The sequence below is a fragment of the Hirundo rustica genome, chromosome 5 (assembly GCF_015227805.2).
Source record: "Hirundo rustica isolate bHirRus1 chromosome 5, bHirRus1.pri.v3, whole genome shotgun sequence".
NCBI lineage: Eukaryota > Metazoa > Chordata > Aves > Passeriformes > Hirundinidae > Hirundo > Hirundo rustica.
This window is the reverse complement of record NC_053454.1, coordinates 56,831,693-56,853,733: the sequence shown is the minus strand read 5'-3', so window position 1 is coordinate 56,853,733 and position 22,041 is coordinate 56,831,693. Positions and strand designations below refer to the sequence as shown.

The 22,041-nt window shown below is 45.9% G+C and overlaps 1 protein-coding gene across 1 annotated transcript in view; it reads right to left on the bottom strand.

Annotated features, from left to right (window-relative positions):
- Nucleotides 1–747: 747 nt before the first annotated feature.
- The window catches only part of AFF1 (ALF transcription elongation factor 1), a 67,143-nt gene continuing 45,849 nt past the window's right edge, over nucleotides 748–22,041 (bottom strand). Inside the window, exons 8-21 of the mRNA XM_040063950.2 lie at nucleotides 18,985–19,039; nucleotides 18,819–18,856; nucleotides 17,228–17,384; nucleotides 15,070–15,948; nucleotides 13,333–13,430; nucleotides 11,267–11,507; nucleotides 10,366–10,457; nucleotides 9,718–9,781; nucleotides 8,763–8,899; nucleotides 8,456–8,527; nucleotides 7,709–7,802; nucleotides 7,563–7,606; nucleotides 6,547–6,791; nucleotides 748–3,915 (exon numbers count right to left, since the gene is read on the bottom strand). Coding sequence (XP_039919884.1) covers nucleotides 3,794–3,915; nucleotides 6,547–6,791; nucleotides 7,563–7,606; nucleotides 7,709–7,802; nucleotides 8,456–8,527; nucleotides 8,763–8,899; nucleotides 9,718–9,781; nucleotides 10,366–10,457; nucleotides 11,267–11,507; nucleotides 13,333–13,430; nucleotides 15,070–15,948; nucleotides 17,228–17,384; nucleotides 18,819–18,856; nucleotides 18,985–19,039 — 2,338 coding nt within the window. The 3' untranslated portion in view covers nucleotides 748–3,793. The remainder of the gene's footprint in view (nucleotides 3,916–6,546; nucleotides 6,792–7,562; nucleotides 7,607–7,708; nucleotides 7,803–8,455; nucleotides 8,528–8,762; nucleotides 8,900–9,717; nucleotides 9,782–10,365; nucleotides 10,458–11,266; nucleotides 11,508–13,332; nucleotides 13,431–15,069; nucleotides 15,949–17,227; nucleotides 17,385–18,818; nucleotides 18,857–18,984; nucleotides 19,040–22,041) is intronic.

Below are 22,041 nucleotides of genomic sequence, written 5' to 3'. Positions count from 1 at the left end.
GTGTTAAACCGGGTGTCAGCATCCTCTACAATTTACACAGTGCATGAGAAAACCACATCCATCATTAGCAAACATCCCGGGGGCAACTCTTGTTGCAGAATAGACCTGAATCACGCACACAAATCATATCCCAACAGAGATGCCAAAGCCATTCTTCCAAGGAACAGCTGCGTTGCCTGACAGAAAACAAAAAGTGGGAAAAGTCTCCAACAAAAAGTGCAAGGCTGAAGCAGAGATCCCCTTGCACAACCACTGCTGCCACATGGTGTGACATCCTGAGGGAAATCCTCCTCACAGCCCTTCAGAAACCAATCCACAAACCCTACAACACCTTGGTGGCAAACACGGAGCGGGACCCTTCAGCCGCCACTTCTGGGCCTCGTCTCCTGGTTTTCTAATTTACCCTGGACTGCCTGAAACAGACCTGTGGGATGTTCCTGTCAGGGGGTGCTCAGAGCCAGGCTCTGCTGGCTTCAGCAGCTGGCCCAGAACAGCCTTCCCTGCATCGGATTTGGGAGGGTAGGAGGAGCGTGTCCCAAGTCGTGACGCTCCTGCCACTCTGAGCCTCTACATTTGCACCACTTCTGGTCATTAAGGAAAGGGGGAACAAACAGGGCAGCAAAGGGAACAAGAGACTTCTTGTACAGAAATTCATACCTAAACCTCATTCAGAAGGGAAACACTAAGGCCATTCAGAGAAAAGCTACGCCAGAATCTCTCTGCAAGAAGCTGAGAACACAAGGACTCTTGAAACACCTCATAACAAACATTCATTTATTGTTTATTTCCCCCATATGAATCAACCATCTCAGAAATTCCATCACACACAGGGCAGAAAAAGGTTATATACAAGAGGGACATACATCCCCAAAATAAGATGTACAGATTTATCGTGGAAACCAAGAGGGAGGGGAGGGGACAAAACCAAAAACAAGGGCATCGCCGTCAGACTTTGACTTTCAGTTACAGAAGAGATATCTATCTCCGTGTAAGCGGGGTTTTCAACTATTAAATAAATGGCATCTTAAAAATAGAACATTTGACAATTTCAACACATGTATTATTATTTCTTTTAAATAAATATTGCGTGGAAATGATGCTGCTTTGCCACCATAGCTGCCTCCTTTCTTTCTGGGATTAAACAATCACCCCTGGTTTTCCTTGGACTAATGGTTTGCTTCGTAATGGCAAATGCTATTTCCTCCACTGCTACATTTCAATTTCTGCTGTTATTTATTTATTTTTTGTTTGTTTGTTTTAAAGGCCTGAATAGGCCCAGGTGAAAATGATGAGCTTCCTTCCTAACCCTCTGCAGGCCTCTGACCTGGCTCAAGGTTGAAAAAATACGATGGCTTTTCTTAAAATGTCCTATTATTTGAACAGTCTTTCTCTGTGTCCTGAAACAAAACCTAGCTTCCTGCTGCAGAGCTTGGGAGCGATGCTTCCACAGATTGCTTTCCAACTGAGAGCCCCCAAAGAGCCGCCACACGCCTGTGACACAAACTGCTGGCCGTGCTCTTCCCGGCACAGGGGGACTCCCAGGGGAGTTTGTCCTGGGAATGGGAGCAGCCCTCACACAACCACTTCTGCACAGCAGCCAGCACCTCTCCTGGCAGCAGGGAGGGACATGGATGCACACAGAAGGAAAAGTACCAGCACACCCCTGTCCCTGCTGCCTGCCCCTTAGGCTTTCCCCTAGCACTCTGCCACAGGTCCTGCAGGCTGCCACAGTGGTTTCCAGGTTCAGTAAAGATTTTGTCTTTCCTCCTCCTCCTCCTCAGCTGGTGATGCTAGAAATAGCTTTGTCTGAGGACAAAGTCCAAAGGTGGCATCGATCCACCAGTCTGGGATCCAGTTCCAAAGTGCACATCAGCCTCCAGGCTGGCCGCCCATCCCCACACTTCCTGAGAACAAACCAGTTAATGCTGAGCCCTTCTCTGTCCCTGCTGCTCCAGGGGGAGGAGTGCAAGCAAAGCTTGATAGGTAAAATGGGGAGGGGGGACATGGGTCTTCCTTCAGCTCATCCCTGAAATGTTCTTAGGCTTTTAACAAAGTGAACATAAAAGGCCAATCCCTTCAAGGTACAGAAAGGCCCAGCCATGATCCTGGTGGTCCTGCACGGCCAGGGAGGGTGACAGGAGAACTCCCTTGTGCTCGGGACCAGCGCGCTCCCATCACCTCCTCCCAGAACCAAGAAAAGCCCAGGCTTCCCCGTGGCAGGGGCCATTTCTACAGAAACTACTTTTGGAAATGCAAACCTTTTGCTGATATTTATTTGCCTATTTTCATGAGCCTAAAACCCATGAGCAGGTATTTTACAAGGGGAAGTACTTCTGCACATCTGCAGACCTGTTCCTCCCTAATGGTGAAATTATGTGGAAAAGGGAGATAATTCTTTCTTGTAAACATGATTATTTTGGGATACCATCCTTCTCTTCACCAGTCCCATGGGTCTGTCAGGGAGAGGGCCAGGGATGTGAGGGGGGACTGGCAGGCTAAGGCACACTATTACGGATGGGGACGGCAGGATGCTGCTGTCACACCACAGGGAATCTTTGGGTAGAGAAGGGTGTCATCTCACTGAATTCACAAATGCCATGGGTGCTGCCTTCACTGACACTGTGACGAGGAAAATAATGCTTGGAAACAGCTCGTTTTTCCCTTTCTTGTTCCCTTGACAGGTTTCTAAGTCACTAGGTCCATCCTATAGAGCATGGCTGAGGGAGCACATGAGTTGTCTCCCACATGAAGACCCTACTTTGGTTCAAATCCTGCTCTTAGATATTCACCAAGACCCTCAATGGCTGCAGGCAAATATCCAAATGCAATTTATCTTATGTTCCCCTTTCATCCACTTAATCCCTCCTTAACCAGAAGCAATTCCATCCCATGGAAGCTCTTAGAACAATGTCCAAGCAATCACAGTGAACCAGTGCAGCCTTCCACCCCCAGCCACCAAAATGACAAAAATCAGCCCAACAAAGATTCCTCATGGTGACATCTCTCATCAGAGAGGCAGAGCTGCTCCAAACACACCACGTCACTTCACCACCCCAACTCTGTTTTGCTCACAAGGCTAAAGCTGAGCCAGCCCCTCAGAAACACAGCTGGAGTGCCTGGAGCATGGACTGCACAGCAAGGAGGACCAAAGCAGTGATGACTTGAAAAGGAAACTTGCAGCACTGAAGGCAGTGGCTTCCTCAGTTATGTCAGCTGGCTGACAAAGGCAGGGGGATGAGGTTGGAAAGCAGGCAGAGCAGATCCCTTTGCTGTTTCTTCTGTAACATAATGCTGTTTGGTGCTTGATGAGGTTGCTACTTGCTCTCTGAGGAACGAAGACACCAAAGATTGCATCTGTGCTTGCAAAAACAACTTCTCTGGCATGTTGTCTGGGCACACAGCTGCTGCAGACTGTGGGATGTTGCATAACCACCTCTGGAGGCAGATTTCCTTCTTGTCAGCATCATGTGCAATTATTGTCCTGCTGGTTATTTGTGACAGAAATGTTTATAGACCATCAATACATCGGGCTATTCAGACAATTCATTGCACTTCATCGTTTTAAAGGAAGGTGCCATCCTCTGTCTCTTCTTTTTCAAGGTAGCAAAGTGCTACTCTAGAAAAACACAGTTCAAGGGTTTTCCAGTGTAACCAGATAACTTCCAACTTTATTTAAAATACTCTCCCTTGCAGGTGCTTTGTATTGAACAATTAAAAAAAAAAAAATTAAACTGTTTCTGAGGCTTCAAAAGTGCAAAAAAACTTCAAGGTATTTAACCACCTGGAGAACCAGTTAAGGCATATTTGCTTCCAGTCTGAGCCACTGTAATCCCTGTCTGATGTAGTGTACCAGGTCTGTCAGGCTACTGGTCAGTGCCAGAGTGCTCGTCGCTCTGCTGAGTTCTGCAAAAAACTCTAGGGAAAAAGAGAGAGAGAGAGAAAATTTAATTGGTTTCATACACCAGGCACACCTGACAGGCAAGGAGTGACATCAGCAGCACACAGCTGGCCAGTCCTGATAAAACAGTGCAGACAGCTCAGCAGTGTCACAGGGCTGGGAAGGGTGACAAGCACAGCAGGCAATGCAGGGGACAAGAAAACACATTTCCACACACTGAGCCACCTCCTCATGTCCTGACTTTAAAGGGCACAAAGACTCTGCGATAGGGGGGCAAAAGTTTGGGTGTTGGTACCACAGTCCCTGCTTCAAGCTTCCACCAAATTCTAAACAGGACAAATTTGAGTGTCTTCCTGAGCAGCACCCAGAAGCACACACAGCTGTGGTCCCTTTCCTTCATGCATTCTCAAACCTTGGAGACATCAGGATTTCCCTATGTGTGTAGTTTGCCAGGCTATACAGCTCTGGTTTGGATTGCTTATAGCTGAGCGTGTCAGGCAGATTTCCCATTCCCCCCATCCCACCACCAACTACTCCAGGCATCCTGCTCCTCCTCCCACACAGGGGGTGGCTCTTGCAGCACACCCGACCCTGCTGTGAGGGGCTGGCAGGCTGCAAGCCCTGCTCTGTGCTGGCAATCATCTGTGCAGGTGACCATGTGGGAAATTCTCACACCTATTCCTTTGCAGTCACCTTTCCAAGACATTCCTTCATCACCTGCCTCACACTGACATGGGCCCAGTCCCCCCCTCCTCAGCTCGAACGTGTTGCTAAATACCTTTTCAGAAACTGGTCATTCTCAGCTCTCCTTTTTGACACCCAAAGATTGAAGCTAGAGGCAGAAAACTTCTGCTTGGCTTTGCAAGGAGCTCTTCAGAAGCAGAGTGCACAACACTTCCCTTCTAATACTCGCCAGTGCAGAAGCCAAGAACACATTCCATCTGATTTTCCTGCTTTTGTTTACAGAATCCATACCCTCCATGGGGAATAGAAGGAATTCAAAGCCCCTGTCTGAGCAAACAGAAGATAACCTGATCTGTCAGCACAGCATCATGTGAAAGGAGAAGGACTTCACATCCATGCCTACAACCTCAGCTTGTCCTTGCAGGGGGAGATCAGAGGCTGAAGACAACCTGTTACAGCCTGGAGATCCACAGTTCTGCTCTGAACTACAGTGAGGAGCTGGGACCTGTCAGTGGCCCCTCCAGAAGACACTTCAGCTCTGCACCAGTGTCTTGGACATCAGTTACAGCTCACTGCTTTCCTTTAGCTTAGGACTGCCCTGCTTATAAGATCTTGATAGCTAAAGGCTATCAAGATCTCCTTCTTCCTCTTCCTATGCCCTATAAATTGCATAAAAGGATGTGGCCTTTTTTATTCATTTTGTGTTTTCACTCTCTGTACCTCTTCGTATGTTACACTGATCATCAGTAAGTTCCAGTTCTGAAATGCCTCCAACTGTCCTGAGCAGTGACACCACCACCAAGCCTACCTGAGTATTTGCTGGTCTCCTGCACAGATCCACTCCCTAGAGAGTATTCAGTACCCCAGTCACCATCCCCCCACATCAGGACCAGCCATACAGAGCACGTCTTGACTGATGCAAGGTTGTGCTCAGGCTGCCCTGCCACACATTTTCCTCCATGACTCACTCTTCTGGCTTATTAGCAGCATCCACTGCTTCTATGTGACAGCCTTTTGAGGACAGAATCAAAAATGCCACACATGAACTGCTGCTGCGAGTGCAGTTGCTCAGAGGACAGCCAACAACCAGTTTTTTATTCAAAGGTGACTTGGAAAGCCTTTTGATTTTCAGCAACCGCCTCATTAGTGTGAGGATCTTTACAGCCTTCCAACAATCCAGCCAGGCACATTGTGCTTATTTTCTTTTGCAAGTTTGCCAACAAGTCATGACAATGCATCTCTTCACCCACACCGGCTCACAGAACTTTGTGTTGTATGGAAAACAGCACTGCTGAGGCCACGTGGGATGGCAGGTCACAGGCTGGACTGCACCCACCCTGTGGCTTTTGTGTTTTCACCACTGCTTGCACCAAAGGACAATACGACAGTTTTAACAACAAAACTGTAAAATAGAAAAAAAAAAAAAAAGTTGCAGCAATTCTAGGAATTACTGCTGCAAATACTGGGCACGTGCCCAGCAAGGACTCAAATTCAAGTGCTGCTCAGCTTCTCTGTTAGGCAGAGAAGCCAGCTTCACCATTTTCAAGACAAAATGACCTGGAGATTTGACAGAAACTAAAACACAAGGCTACAGGCCAGAATTATATATTTAAACAAAGTGAACCAACTCAGAAAAGCTCAGTATCCCAAAGGGGAATACAGAAAACCCCAAAGCCCTTACAGTTCTTGTGTTACCACGAAGCAAGTTGGCTGGTTTCCTGCACTCCACACCCTCATCCCTTAGCTCTTGGACATTTAAGGATGCCAAGAAAACCTTTTCATGGGAACACTCGTCCATATATCACCATTAAGTTTCTCTGCCAATACGGCCTGGCAGAGATATTCAACATATTTCGTGGTTTGACCTTTAGGTATGGTGCTTGCTGCACTGAGTGTCAGGATTGAAGCAAATACACACATAACCATGAGACACGAGACAGAGAAGACAAAAGGCAAAAACTTACCTTTATTTTTTCTGGCCAGTGCATCAGCCTTTTCCCAAATTTCATATGCATGGAGGATATAGGAGGTGATGTTGACATAGGAAGAGGTGACACTGGAGATATGACAAGGGACAGTGACAGTAGAGCCAGTGCTGTTGCCAATGCTGTTGTGGCCAACGCCGTTGCTATCATTTGATCCCGGCTGAGAACTCACAGATCCAGCAGGAGAGGGTATTGGAGAAAGAGGAGAAGGCAAGCCTGTGCTTCTGCAGCAGAAAAGAAACACCATCATCAACATTCAACTTCAGAGCTAAACATCTTTCCCCAAGGCTGCCTCATGCCAGGAGCTATCCGGTGTCACCCAAGCCTGCAGCATGGAGTGGAGCGCTGAAAAGTGACATGTGTTCAGCTACAGCACAAGCAATTGTACTTGGAGGGCAAGGCCAAAGTTTTGGAAGTGATTGTTAAGGACTCTCCTCAACAACAGAAAATGTGGGACCGGGCATCAAAAAGGGCCACCCATCCATCTTCCAAAATCTACACCTACTTGTGAAAGTCTTCACCAGGTCACCCAAGTGTTTTCCCTAATGCCTTCCAAATCAGGCGCACTGAAACTCCCCTCCTGTGGAGGCTGGAGCTTCTGGCAGCTCCTCAGAGCACCAGGTCAGCCTACACACACTTATTTATAGACCCAGGGCAGCTAAATGTGGCCAGCCGGCCACCTTCCAGACACAGCCTGGCCCATCACACCCCTACCACTTCAACCAACCTCATTTTAGTCACTGGTATGACAGGGCTTCCACCACTGCTCTCAAGAGTCCATTTACTTCTCAATGAACTATCCTGTGCAAGGTGGCCAAAAAATGTAACAGAATCAGCACCGCTGGCAAAATCCAAACAACCTTCGCTTGGCCGTGGATTTTGAAAGATGGCCTGGTAGCCATCTGCCACATGAAATGACCACAGAACACAGAAAAGCTCTTACTCATTGTCACTGAAACACAGACAACACCTCACAACAAATTTTTAAATCTTACCTTGCAACACCCGGAGAAGGTGCTTGTATTACTCTGAAGTTACTCTGCAGCAAGGAACAAAAGTCTCGTTAGTTCTGGACTGTTCAGCTGACATTGGTAACTACCACAGCCATCCAGCTGGCGGCTCAGTGATACCTGTGCCCTACCTTGAAGTGGTCATTCAGGAGTCTGGAATACCTCATGGCAGTGTCCTTTTTGTAACCAAACATTGCCATGTGCAGAATGGACTGGCAGCGCATGCTGTGGACAGAAACACACCCGAGTGTCAGGGTTTGTGCCCAGCCCTCATCAGCCTTGTGGGATGGAGGCTGGCACACCTCAACTCTACTGGAAAGTCAAGAAAGCTCAAAATTTCTCCTCCTCCTGATCATGATAAAAAAAGACTTTGTGGGGGAAAAACAAAACAAAACAAAACAAAACAAAACAAAACAACCTCACAAGGGAGAGCAAGAAACAAGGAAACGCCTGCTCTGGTCTTTCATTCAAACAGGTGCCCAGGTTCTCAGAGGTGCCAAAGGCTGAGTAAGCCCCCATCCAGAAGTGCCTCATCCACGTTCAGCTACAACTTCAGTTACACAGCTCAAACATGGGCAGCCAAATCACATTCTTTCACCTCAGGTGAAAGCCCTTATGTGCTCTCAAGTTACCAGTAGATCAAATTTTAAAGCCTGAGCCTTCTACATGTGGTCCCTTGTGATCTCCCAGCTCACTTTAGAGATGCTTCAACTCATTTTGGTTTTTATATTGTGGTTTTTTCTGCTCCTTTAAGTATTTTTTTTCTTGCAGAACTCTAACTCCCATTTAACTCATTCCTTCACCCCTGGAAGCAATGGATCTTTCCCTCTATCAAGTTTCAAAGCAATGCACAAAGGAACAGAAGCACAGTTACTCACCGTAACACAGCAAAGATTTTTCCGTGTGAAGAGACTGAGGAGTCTGCAAATGGTTTCAAAGTCATAATGAATCTAGGGAAACAAAATAAACAGGACCTTGTCAGCCACCAGAGCACTCTGAAGCCCCACAGTTTATTAAAAAACAGTGCATGCCTTTATCTTAAAAACACTTGGAAAAGTCAGGAAACCTGCCCTGAGTCCTTAGTCCTGGCAGAAAGAGCTTCGTAAGATCTCGAGCAGAGGACTGTGTGCCAAAATGCCCTCCCCTCCAAACATGCCAACCCATCACCCTCTGAAAGCCACTTACTTGATGAGAACTATGGTGTCACTGAGTATGCTGTAAGCTGATTTTGGTTCCAGCACATCTGATTCCAAGGCAATCCCGTATTCAATAAATAAAAGGGCAGCCTCCAGGTACTGAAAGGCCTTTCCAGTCTTGTCAGTCTATTGGGAAAAAAAAATCTCATTTTTTAACGAAGACCAAACACACTTCTCACAAGCATACTTGCATTCTCTTTTCTTCCTAGTTAGGCAGGATTTGAAGAAAGAAAAATATTTCAGTCTGGCCTCTGGGTGAAAATTAGAGGGTTCTCAGCAGAACCCTTAATGTGATCCCAGCCATCAGCTTTGTGTGCTCCATTTGGCTCCCCTTGCTCAATGGTTTCCTTGAGTAATTTATTATCTTCAATTTTTTTTTAGATACTGCTGTCTGGTGTTGGAGGCTTGCATTCTGTGAGGCACAGGGGCATTTCCCACAGCAGTATTCCCTCCCTTCATTTTCACGGTTAAACAGACAGCAGCAAATGGACATTACCTGAGCTAATTATCTGCCATAATTAGCAAAGCAATATGTCCCCTTGTGCACACTGTTAAACTGCATGGAACAGAGAAAATCAGACCTGCCAAGGCCACTTCCAAGTCTCGGTCACCAGCAACTCAGTAACTGCCAGGCTCCTGCCTTTTCTGACTTTTTAAATTGTCTTAAAGCTAACTGTTCCATCTGTTTTCCAAGGATGCTTTTATAGCTCTGCAAAGCTAACCCCCGACAACGCCAGCTCTGGATCCCATTCTCTAGATGTGTTTGCATCAAAGAGAAACATCTGAACATCTGGCAAATGAAGACAGCCTCCCAATACATGACTGAACACACTCCATGCACAGAGTATGGAAATCATAGTAGCCAGTGAACCTCATTCCCACACACAGGTAGCAGGGCTGAGTGCAGGAGCTGGCCAACATTTCCAGGTCCATTCAAGACCTACCATTGCATCAGCTTTGTGCTTCAGCCTCTGGGCCTGTTCAATGTAGTATTCCTTTGAATGCTGCCTGATTTGGGGACAGAGAAGAAAAACAGATGAAAAAGGGTAGGATAATTATCTGTTTTACTTTCTTATCTAGAGGATGCTATGGATTGATTGATTGATTTAGTAAAAAATGTATGTTGGAATAATATTGAAACTTACACTTAGAAATAAAAAACCACCGGAGGTTGGGCTTCTATGGAAGCAAGTTCATTTTCTCATTCCCATGGAAAAATAGTTACAACATCTATCACTCCTCAGTTACAGACCCATAAATACATTTTAATTGCAAGCAAATTTGGCAGCAACCACACCCCTATCTGAGACCAAAACCTGCATTCAAGTTACCTGCTTACAGGAGAGAGCTCCTTACATATTGAAGTCCCTAATTTCCAGATTAACTTCCCTCAAACCAAAACTGTTGTAAAACTCTGCTTTCTTGTAAACCTTTACTTTGTAGTGGGTAGGCATGAGAAGGCAGTACAGTGCAGATCTCCCACATCTTTCCCCCTCTCTTTCCTCCCAGAGAAGTGCTCATGAAAAAGCAAAAGCCAGGATGGCTTCATGTCTTCAGAAAGTAAGGATGAGGGGTATCAAACAAAAACTTACTTTTCAAACTTGAGCAGAGGTCTCCTTGGCTTAGAGGTACCATTTGGCAAAGAAGGCACTGGGAAAGGCTTTGTGACATCACCTGCAGATCCCTGGAAAAGGACAGAGATAAAGCTGGTTAGAGAGATATGCCTGAACAAATTCCAAAGCCTGGCTTTCCTACATTTCAAGTGAAAATATTTATCTGTCCCAAGCATAGTCTATTCTCCAGGCTCTCTTCCCCAGCAACGCCTGCTTGCTTCTCACCTGACTGCTTGTCATGCCTAACACCATTCAAACTTCTCCCAGGCTCAGAGAAATTCAGCAGCAGGTTTCCTTGCACAATGACTATGAGAGCAGTGTGGCTGCAAGCAGCAGTTTTCATGTGCTCTAGCCAAGGCAGAATGGTGAGGTCTAGTCACACTTATTTCCACCTTAGCCACACAACAATTGCTGATTCCCCATTACTAACTACAGGGAAAAGGAAAAAGCAAGCAGGTAGAGCCAGCTAATACAGTGTCCACAGTCTGTCTTAACACACAGAGCAACATCCCAGACCACACACCCGAGCCTCCAGTAAACAGCCACGCATTCGAATTTTGTAACCCAGAAATGCAAAGAACCAGCTGCAAGGATCGTGAACCATTTTGTAAACAAACTATAAAAGCTTATAGCTGGGTTGTAGTCAATGCCACAGGTTGCTTGTTTTCTTACTCTTAAGCAATCCACTCTTTCTTTTTATAAGCACACTTATTTTGACACCAATACACGAGTACTGTACTTGCAGTTGCCTACAATCTGAAATGGTGATTAGCATAAACATGATTGTCATGCCTTTGGTGTTTACAAAGTATGTTTCTGAAGAGAATCACATAGCACCCATGTTGGAAGAAACATCCCACCAGTTATCCTGGATACCTACTTTGATGCCCTTCGACAGTTCTGTGTGATTTCCCTCCACTTTCCTGTGCTTGGCAAACAAAGGATCCTTGTTGTTGCTCTTGTTCCTGACAGGGTTATCCATGGCAGGCAGCTCATCAGTCTCATTTTTGGGTCTCTTTTGGGTCATCTTGGCTGACTTTGGTGCAGGTTGTGCAGCAGACATGGCTGGCAGTGGCAGGAGCACATCTTTCTTCTGGGTTTCAGATGAAGCTTTTGATGCTCTGGAGATGGGAAGCAAATTCATGAATATGGTGTACAAAGAATGTAGGGATTTTTTACAAACTTAGTTACATCATGTGCCAATTCTGTTTAAACTCCTCTGGAAGTGTAAGATGACTTGTTAATAATACAAAGAATTCAACAAAAGCAAAACGAAACTTCAAGGGCTTCATTGTGCTTTAGACAGCAAACCTTCACCTACCATCAACATACAACCAAGCCGCTTTTCGAGGAGGAATAAGACTCAGAACTTGTCCTTAGAGCAAACACTTGTAACCAGAACATCAGGACATTGCCAAAAAAGCATGTCTCCAATACAGCCTTTTTTTCACTCAGTAAGGGAGGTGATTACAGTGACTAAAATCCCTGGGAACTATCAATTTCCCAACAAGGGAAACAGACTGCAGCACTGCCTGCCTCTTCCCCTTTCGGTAGATGGTATTTTCTGTGGTCAGAGATACTCACACTTGATCCAGTATGTGCTTTGACAGAATTAAACTGAGTTCCACTTTTAAGACTTGTCAGATCAACTAGACAACACTCACATAATTGAGAGAGACTTAAATTGTTATGCTTTTAAATGGCAGAGATTATCACATTTAATAACATTAGATTACTGATCATCTGAAGTTAGGATGAGCAAGGAACTCTGACAGCTCTAAATAGCACCAAATAGTTCTAAACTTTGTTTCACCACTGCTCGTTTACATATTTTTATTCAGTTTCTCAAAGTTTCCAAGAAAACACTGAGCAGGGAATCCCAGCTCATGGACTGCTACATCAGAAGAGGAGAAAATGAAGTTTAACCCATTGAGGAGACTGAGGTGTGAGTGTGCACATCCTGCCTCATTCTCCTGTGCATGGGACAATCCTCTCCCCTCTTCCACCATGCACTTTTCCCATGGTTTGGTCCCTACTCACATCACACACATGCTCCCAAGCTTCTCCATCTTGGCATAGCTGATGCTCCACAGAGCACAGAATCATCACCAAGTGGACCCTCTCCCCAAAAATGCATCCCATCCTTCCAGCTCCAAAAGCCAGAACATGAGTAAAACAGGTGCTCACTTTCCCTGGGAAAAACAGAGGAATAAGCCCCAGAATTAAAGCTCTTGCCTTACTAGCACAGTTCAAATATCCCTTCACCCAACTAAATGTTAGTCCCAATTCCTCAGTGCTTCCAGAGTGCATCAGTGTTTTCTCTTCAGAAAAGCAGTTTACTCCTATTGTCAGGACACAAACGTCAACACTACATACCAATCCAGGCCACACCTCAAATCCAAGCCACAAGCAAGCAGGAACAAAATGCAGTAGCCCATGACTGAGGCATGAGTCTCCCCTCCCGGGAGCACTGCCCAGTTGGAAGCACTCACTGGAGCAAAGGCCTAGCCGGAGTGCTGGCAGCGCTCTGGTATGCAAATTACAGGGGAAGCTCCAGCAGAGCTACCAGAAGCACTGCAAATGCTGTGCTGGGAAAAAGAAGGAATCCCTGGTCACAAATGCCACCTGAAATTCCAGACGGTCAGGACTCAAAAGGCACATTCGTTTTGTGTCCATTGGGCCACTTAGGAAAAAAAGACAAAGACAACAGGATGACTTTAGTGGGGAAGGGAAATGATCCCTGCCCTTACCCACCCACACTTACAGAGCTGCTTTCTGGACTGGTTGCTTCAAGGAGGTAAGGGAAAATCTGCTGTAGATTAGATTTCAGAAGGACCGTTATGTTAGAAGCAAACTCATGAGTATAAGGACAGGAGATACACTTCCTTGATCTAAGCTGTTTAGGAGAGACTTGGATTTATACATCCTTCACTGCTGTATACTCACTTCAATTTACTGGAGTCTTTGTTAGCTGAAGTTTGCAATGATTTTGTTTCCTTTTCTGATTTTATTTTCTTCCGATCAGTCTCCTCTTTCTCTCCCCTCTAATAGGAAGAAAAAAAAAAAGGAAAAATAAAATCACTTAGGTTTTCAAAGTACACATAAATACAGACCAACACAGCTAAGTTTGAATGATTCTGGTTAAAAACAAAAACAAAAACAAAAAAAACCACAAACAAAACTTTATACACATTGCAAGCTCATTTACAAGTAACGTAAAATGACATTTCATCTAATTTTGCTTGGATAGATTCATTGCTTTGTAGTGGCAGGGATGGAACTGCTATACCTGTTGCTGCTAACAGTAATCAAAAGCAAGACACTTGCATATGAGTTAGATCACACAGATACTCCACATGTGGGGGGGGGGCGTTGGTTTTTATCACAAAAATGCTGATGTAGGAGACATTTTTAAAGCACCGGTAATCCAGGGAGCCCAGAGCTGGATGCAGCACTGCAGGAGGGGTCTCATCAGAGTGGAGTAGAGTGGCAGAATCCCTTCCCTCAGCCTCCTGACAATGCATGTTTGGAGGCAGCCCAGGACACATTTGGCTTTCTGGGCTCCAAGCACACACTCTTGGGTCACGTCCAGCCCCTCATCCAGCAGAACCTCCAGGTCCTTCTCCGCCGGCATGCTCTCAGGGAGTTCTTCTCCCAGTCTGTACTCATGCCTGGGACACAGCCAGCTTTGTGTCACTCTGTGACACAGAGTCTGCCTCTGGCAAGGTGCTCAGGACAAGGCTCCAGCACTGAGATCACATCCTTGCAGTGTTTTTCAGATTCCGCTCTGCCACAAAAGATTTCTGACAGCTGTACCTGACCCAGCTGGCTGCCGTGAGGCCTGGGGCCCCAGGGGCACTGACAGAACTGACAGCCAGGCTCTGGGGGGGCTTCCCTGCAGTCAGGCACTGAGATTGCAAGGGGAGACATGTCTAACATTAAATAGCTCCTCTCCCGTGTCTCAGACAACAGGAAAAATTGTGTCAGATTGGCTGCCTGTTTCCCTTTCTCCCACTGCTCTGCAAGAGCAAGAATTTCTGGGGTCTCTCAAGTTCCTTCACCATTTCTCCGCTCTTCTCAATTCTCCTTCACAACTACAGGTAATTAATAAAATGGCAAAACTAAATTAAACCCAAACCAAGGTTATTCACCCACCCGTGCTGAGCCACCTGCTCTGTGGGGGACCAAAACGGGAGTCAGGGACTGAAATATCCAGAGGGAATACCCATTCCCCACAAGGCCTGCAGCCAGCTCTTTGTGCAGCTGACCCAGCTGGCTGGAGGTATATTCATAGTCCCCTTTGGGAGTCAGCTTTTCAAAAAGAACACTTGTGAGCAACCATCACCTCAGTTAAATAAAGAGCTGTCTTGTAACTCAAGGGAAAGCGACTTCTACAACTGGTTTTATTGTCTGAGAAAACCGGGACTTCAAGAAAACAGAGCAAAAATACATTCTGAAATACCAAAGCATGTTAGACAGCTTACAGGGCTTTTCATTTGCTCAGGAGGGGATTTGTGACCAACAAGAAACATCTGCAGACAGTTTTGATTCACATTCTCCTTGATAACAGCTTTGTAGAAGGATAATGGCTCTACTCCCAACCTATAAAGTGGGAAGTCCACACAGGCTTTTCAATCACCACCTTGGTCCTTGTGCAAACCCACCTCCCACTCCACCTCTCACCTTCTTCTTTGCAAGGGGCTCCTCAGGAGTGTCCGTGGCTTTCCTCTTCAAGTCCTGCTTCCTCGCACCAGGAAGGCCCTTGCTCTCTGCTTTCCCCGGGTGCCCATTTTTCCGGGGGGGCTGCGGGACCTTTTCCAGGTGACAGAGTTCTATTTTCACCACGAGGCGCTCACGGGCCGGGGGATCCCTCACCGGTGAGAGCAACTTCTCCCCGAGAGGCAAGGGCAATTTCTCCTTGTGCAAATCCTGAGGCCTGTGGCTGCTGGTCCTGATGGGAGTTGTGCCCTGGCCCTGAGGAAGGGGACTGAGAGCATCACGTGCCTGGGCATCCCCCATGGGCCTGGGGTCCAAGAAGGGTTTGGCGTTGGCCTGGTGGGAGCCCTTGCCCTTTTTTTTCTCAGGGGGCTCTTGAGGTCCTGGTTTCAGATCTTTGCTGTCACTGGATTTTGTCTTCACTGTTTTTTTGACTTTTGGCTTGTCCCTGAAAGATGGGTCTGTGACCTCCAAAGGACCAGGCTCACTCTCCACCTTCAGGCCTCTCCTGGGCCCCTCGTGCACCAGGGGCTTGCTGGGCCTTTTGATCCCCACGGTCTGCCTGGGCGAGGGCTCCTCGGCGTGTGCTGGAGGCTTCTGGCAGCTGCGTTTGGTCGGGACAGGAACCTCCTGAGGAGCCCTGGCCACCTGGCTCTTGTGAGGAGGCTCCCTCAGCTCGGCCTGCTGCTGGGAGGAATTGCTGCTGACGCCCCGCTCCTGCTTCTTGCCCTCCTCACGTCCATCCCCACGGACAGTGTCACTGAGGCTCTCTGTTGGCACTGCTGGTGGGTTCACCTTGGTCAGCCAGTTGTCGAGCTGCCACTTATTAGAAGTTGGTGGCTCGGGCTGCAGACAAAAAGAGAATGGGAGGATTCAAAACCGAGGCCTTTATGGGCTCTTTCCATCCTAGCACAGCTTACCAGAGCCCAGGGACTGTTGCCTAGAGGTCTCAAAGTGTTTGCTTTTGCATGTGAAGTACTGACTACAAACAAACAGGCCATGTGCACTAACTTGCTCCAGAGCATCGTGGATGAACAGTTGGCTGAATGAAAGGACAAAAAGATCAATGGCAGGTAGCTAGGGCTTCATTAGAATTTTCAGGTCAAACCAGGCAGAATAGAGGTATAACATCTTCCTTCCAAGACACCATATTGCAGTGGGAAAAATCTGTAATTGAACTGCTGGAGGGCAAAGAATATTAGAGTGGGATGGAAAGATAGGCTGCCTCAAAGCTTGTTTTTGGCTTCTCCCTGTTCATGCACTTCTAAGGTGCAAAGGAAGAGAACTAGAACTGAGGCAGGGGAAGAAAAATAAATTACAAGGGGCTTTGTAAGAATACCTTGAAACTGCCAGTGGATTGTTTTGCATTGGCTGTGGTCTGCAGACACAGCCATGTACTTCCCAGTGGCCTGAAAATGTTTTGCAAGCTGGAAGAACTGTTTGAAAGCATGGGACACGTCCATGCACTTCTGCAGATTTTTTTTAAAATGCATTGTCTCACAATTATGAAAGTTTAAGGCACCAAGTTCCGTTTGTCTGCTTTCCCCAGTAAGAGCCTCAGAAACGCCAGTGAAGCAGTATCCAAGCCAAATTCAACAGCAGCAAGACTAAGCATATTCCAGCCCTTCCTGCAGGTCTGATCCCTTCAGCTGCAACCTGGGAGAACCTGAATCTGGCACTCAGGCACAACAGCTGCAGGGAGGCAGCAGCTCCCTTTAAATGACCAGGAAACTGGTCTCACCCTGACTCTGCCCATAAAGGCACTCAGAAATCCTGCACAGGCAGAGGTGGGCCCCACACAGCCCAGCTGTGCATTCCATCTGTGCCTTCTCTCGTCTCCCCAGTGAAGGCACTGATTCCTCCAGGAGAGCCAGACAGCTATGCCAAAGGACACAGGAGAACAATTCCAGGTCGAGCATCTGAAAGTCTAATTATGTCGGTACTAAGGGTAAATAAGGCTGACAAAGTCTAGAAGGGAAGCAAAGGGCAAGAAAAATCGAGTGATGCAGCAAAGATGTCAAGGGGACACCTGAACAATGACAGTGTTTCAGGTCTCCTGCACTGAGACAGCAGAGTGTGAGGCAAGGGGCCGTGTAAGCAGCCTCTGCCTTCTATTTGCATTCACCTCAGGTGCTGGTGCTCTTGCAGGATCGTTCACTTCGCTGTCACTCGAGTGGCTCTCTGTCTCCGAGTCTGAGGAACTGTCTGACTCACTGGTGCTCCCTGACTCCGAGCTGCTGGAATGTGCTGATGCCACACACTTGGGCTGGGACTGGAAGGAACTGCAAGGCCACCATGAGATAAAATTAGAAAGCAGTGTAGCTGAAGGTTACTTACTTATTATATTGTCAGGGCAGTATTCAAAAATAAAACTGAAACCCCATGTTTTGGCACTGAGATGAGAGGGGAGAAGGCCAGAAAAATACATTGGCATACTTAAAAAATAAAACACCAGAATACAAAATTGCTGGAAATAATAAAACCTTCAACTCCAACCCAGTCAAATACGTAGGCAGGATGCCACTGCTACAATGCGGAGCTGCGTTTCGCCAACCAAAGTTTAAGAAGCACTGAAACTGCCCAGTGCTTTTCTGAAAAACCCAACTCTCAAAATGAAAAACTTACAATCAAAGTGAACAAGGCAGGAACATATATTTCAGGGTGATTTCTGCTCTATCTGTTCTTCCCCTTAAGTTTTCACTTAATCTGTGTTATTTGGTCATGCTGCTGTAAGCGCTTTATAAACAGCCACTCAGGCAGCAGCATTTCTTACAACACCCTGCTCTGACAAAAAGCTTTTTCTCCACACTGACAATGGATTGGTTGGAATTGAGGAAGAGTTGTCCCTTTTATGCGGTGTTTCTCTTTTGAAATGGGCTTACAAAATTAAAATGTAGATATTTTAATTTATTTTTTCTACTTTGGTTTCCCCACATCAGTATCAACACATTTGTAAAAGTTGGAGGCAAGCTCCTTGCTGATCTGAGACTGATATCATGAGAACACTCCTATTTTAAGAGTTTGCAGAGACACAGATCATGCCAAGTACTGGTGTGCTCCTCTGCAAGTCTGACTTTGTAGACCACTCTTGTGCTACATATCAAGCAAAAAAAAAAAAAAACAAAAAAAAAAAACAAACTGTCAGTGGTCTCCTATAGGAAAAAATGTTGAGGTTTTCCATCTTTCTTCCTCAAATGCTGGCATGTGGCTGCCCAGCCTACCTTGCATATTGCTTCTGACTAACAATACATGGCAGGAACTGCTTACAATCAGCTTCCTTATCAAGAGGTTCTGAAACAGCCTCAATGAGTCTTCCTAACTGTTTCCTGTTCTTTACCCACTTGGCTGTTTTGGGCTTCCTTCTGAGCTAAAACTGGACTCACATCTCACCCATCACCACTACACTGAAAATCCCATTAGCTGAAGTGTGGTATACAGGCACACTGGTGGAGGGGAGGAGGAGAAGAGAAAGGGGCAGTTGAGGAAATACAGTTCTGGTTCATAGGCAAAATCCAGCATGCCTGGATTATTCATTTCTAATTGGAGCTTTCCTGAAAACCCCACACAACTAAAGCTGACTTTCAAGAGCAGCCAGAAACCAAAGTCTGTAGCTACAAGAGAAATCAGGAACCCTTACCCTCCTACCCCACATATAAAAAGCAGTTATGTTTTTCTCCTTATGTGGTCTAGCTAGTCGTTTGGGAACAAACCTGTACCTTGGAGGAGCAAGTGAAGAAGGTGACTTTTCAACAACCTGTTTTGTTCACAAAAACAAAGAGGAGAGGGGGAGGAAAGGTTAGCTCAGAACTCAGAACAATGCAACAAGTGGTGATGTTTAAAGGGAAGTCTGTGTGCCTAGTGTAAAAAACAGCTAAAACCGACTTGGTCGTCACCACTCTCTTCACTATCACTGAGCTGCAGGTCGTCCTGGAGCATTCTGAAAGACAACCAGAAGATAAATATCAGCCAAGGCAGACACATTTTGAAGCAGCAGGCACTGAAAAAGATTTGGTTTGTGCTTGCCAAAACAAACCAACCTCCCCCATCCTTTCTGAACATTTGGCATGCTCAATCTACTAAACCCTGTCATTACCTGAAATGAATGGTTAAAATGTTTTGCCTTTTTTTTTTTTTTTTTTTTTTTTTTTTTTTTTTTTTTTTTTTTTTTTTTTTTTTTTTACTGGTTTAGTAAGAGACTCTCATGCTATCAGCCTGCGCTGGCTCCCCAAGAGACAGAAAGCATCAGGAGCACCAGGAGCTGTGCATGCTCACACACTCTGCTCTCAGGGACTGCGAATATTTCTTCTGTCCCAGGGGTTCTCGTTTTGCTGCTCAAGTCTCCTATCACACATGTGTAAGTCAATGCCAAGGTCAAGCTTGTCTCCCATCTCTTCTCTACTCAATGAACTTCATGCTCCTGCACATCTCAGCAGCATTGTCCAGCAGTTTAGGTACTCAGAGCAGTTTACAAGTCGGGAGGCATGAGCTCTGTTTCACTATTGCTAGAGAAGAGAGCAGGCTGCCCAAAATCATTTCCAAAGCATCATTTAGTCCTGTGCCTGCAAGTGGTAACAACTGTTTGCAATCTCAATGTATTACCAAGGTTCTTTAGAGGCTGGAAGGGAAGGAGAGGGACCCAAAGCTCCCCCAGATTGTTATCCCCCTCTCCAGCAATCGTGCAGGCATCCCAAAGGAGTTGAAAAACAGTCAGGTAAAACTTGGCTATTCAAAAAGTTACTCAAATCTTGAAACTAGCTGGCAATTGACTCCTCAAGCCAGAGGATTATTCAAGTGTCCTCCCAAAAATGGGATCAAAAGCTTGGGAGCTGAGGAAAGTATTTTAATCAATCAGGTCAAAACTATCTCAACCTCATTTCAAACCAAGGGCTTTTTCTTATGGCCAAAAAAGAAAATAGGACTCTGACCCCTCATGACAACTTGTTTTATAGCAAGAAAACAACTATCAATGGAACCAGATCACCCTGGGGAAAAAGGGAGAAAGTTGGAAAAAGTCGGTGCTTTCTTTGTTCAGGCATTTTGACTGCCATTCCCCTGTGATCTACCCTCCACTGCCTCATTTCCTCACACACCTTCTCGCTGGAAATCACCTCTTGCCTCTTCATTTAGAGTAAACACTGAAGGGAAGCACTATGAGACACCACCTTGGAAAAGGAGAGCCCCAAATTTCCTACAGAAGGCAAACAGCCTGCAGTAATCCTGTATGAGCCAGCTCTGCTCGTGGGCCAGAGCCCAAGCTCACTGCCAGAGAGATGAGGCACAGAAATGAAAAAAGAACAGTCTCAGTACAGGAATTCTCCACACTTAGCAGTTTGGCTAAGCATCTAATGGTATATCGATGCATCCTTTTTATTTTCTTTTGCACCTCCTAAGGGAAAGGAGTCCTTCAAAGCTGGTACAGAGAAAACTTTCAGGGATGCTAAAACAGGATGCTGAAAGGTTTTAAGTTTGGTTTTGGAGTGGGTTTTTTTTGTTTTGTTCTGTTTTGTTCTGCTTTAAGAATTGTGGACTAAAGACTTATTTCCTTTAGAGCTAAGAGGATAATCACAGAATCATAGAACGGTTTGGGTTGGAAGAGACCTTAGAGATATTTAGTTTCAAACCCCTGCTGTAGACAGGGACATGCAAAGACACTACCTAAAACTCTTTAAATCTGATTTAACTGTTTCTAATAAAAAGGACTACCTTTTTCACTTGAGCTGCTGGTAAATAAAATGCATCAGCATAAAAGAACACTGCAACTAATTATGCTTTATTTCAGATCAAGGAAGAACACTAAAACTCAAGTCGTGCTTCTGCAAGGGTAGACAAAGCCAGTTTCCCCAAAACAAGGTTTTGACAAATTGTCAAATAGCCTAGTTAAAGCAAATAAATCTGCCTTAATAATTTAAATGCTCCAGTTAGCTCAGGAATTAATAGATGCCAAGGTTTCATTTGCAGCTTATATACACACCATTAATCTCCCTCAAGCTATTTAAAAAGAGTTCTTTCAGTGAGAAAAGCAGCACTAAAATTATTATCACTCTCCAAACAACCTCACTGAAAGCACAGGCTGGTCCCTCTCTGCTAGCCAGGTTAAAGATGCATCACCAAGAATGAGCTGGCATGTCCCCTTTTAAAAGAAGGGCTGCTTCCATTCCAGCACTGCCAGGTGCAAACTTCGCGGCTGCATTCAAGAATGAAATCCATCTGGGAAATCCCTGCACGCTCTGAAAAGCTGAATGCTTAATTTGGGCACACAGATGCCCTGGGATTTCATCTTCTAATTAACCAGCACAATCACTGTTTGTTTTCAGCCAGCTACACTTTGCAACACAAGCTACTCCAGGCAGCTGAATTTTCAGACAGTCACGTGTGCTTTGAACAGCACAAAAAGCCAGTCCTGCTGTGCCAGAGAAAACAAACACAGAAAAGAAGGGATGCAGCGCTTCAAGGGAAAGATGTAGAGGAAGTCCTTGAGCAAACTTCACTTGGACACAAACCCAGGCCACCCTGTTCCTCCTGCTTTTGCCTACCATGGGCTCACCCATCCCTTGCAGATGAGCACTGGGTCTGAAGTTCTCAGCAAGGATGCTGAGCAGAGAGGGGATCATGGCTAAGGGCAGAGCTCCATACCATGCCAAATGTACAATTCTGGCCCTGTGAGCTAAGGAAGGAGTCTTTTCCAATCCTTGTCTGCAAGAAAAGTCTCTTCTCTCTCTGCTGCCTGGAAAACTGACTAAAGGGATTTTTACAAGCAGCTGAGAAATGAAATAATGATGATGGTCATAGGGTAGCTGGGGTGGGAGGCACAGCCTGGAGCAGTTGGAACTACTAGCTTCAGTAGTGCAATGAAAATTTCCAGACATCACTGAAGAGGAGCAAACTGCGTGGATGAAAGTGAAGCAGAATAAGGAAGAGATTAAGGGAGTAGCTGACTGC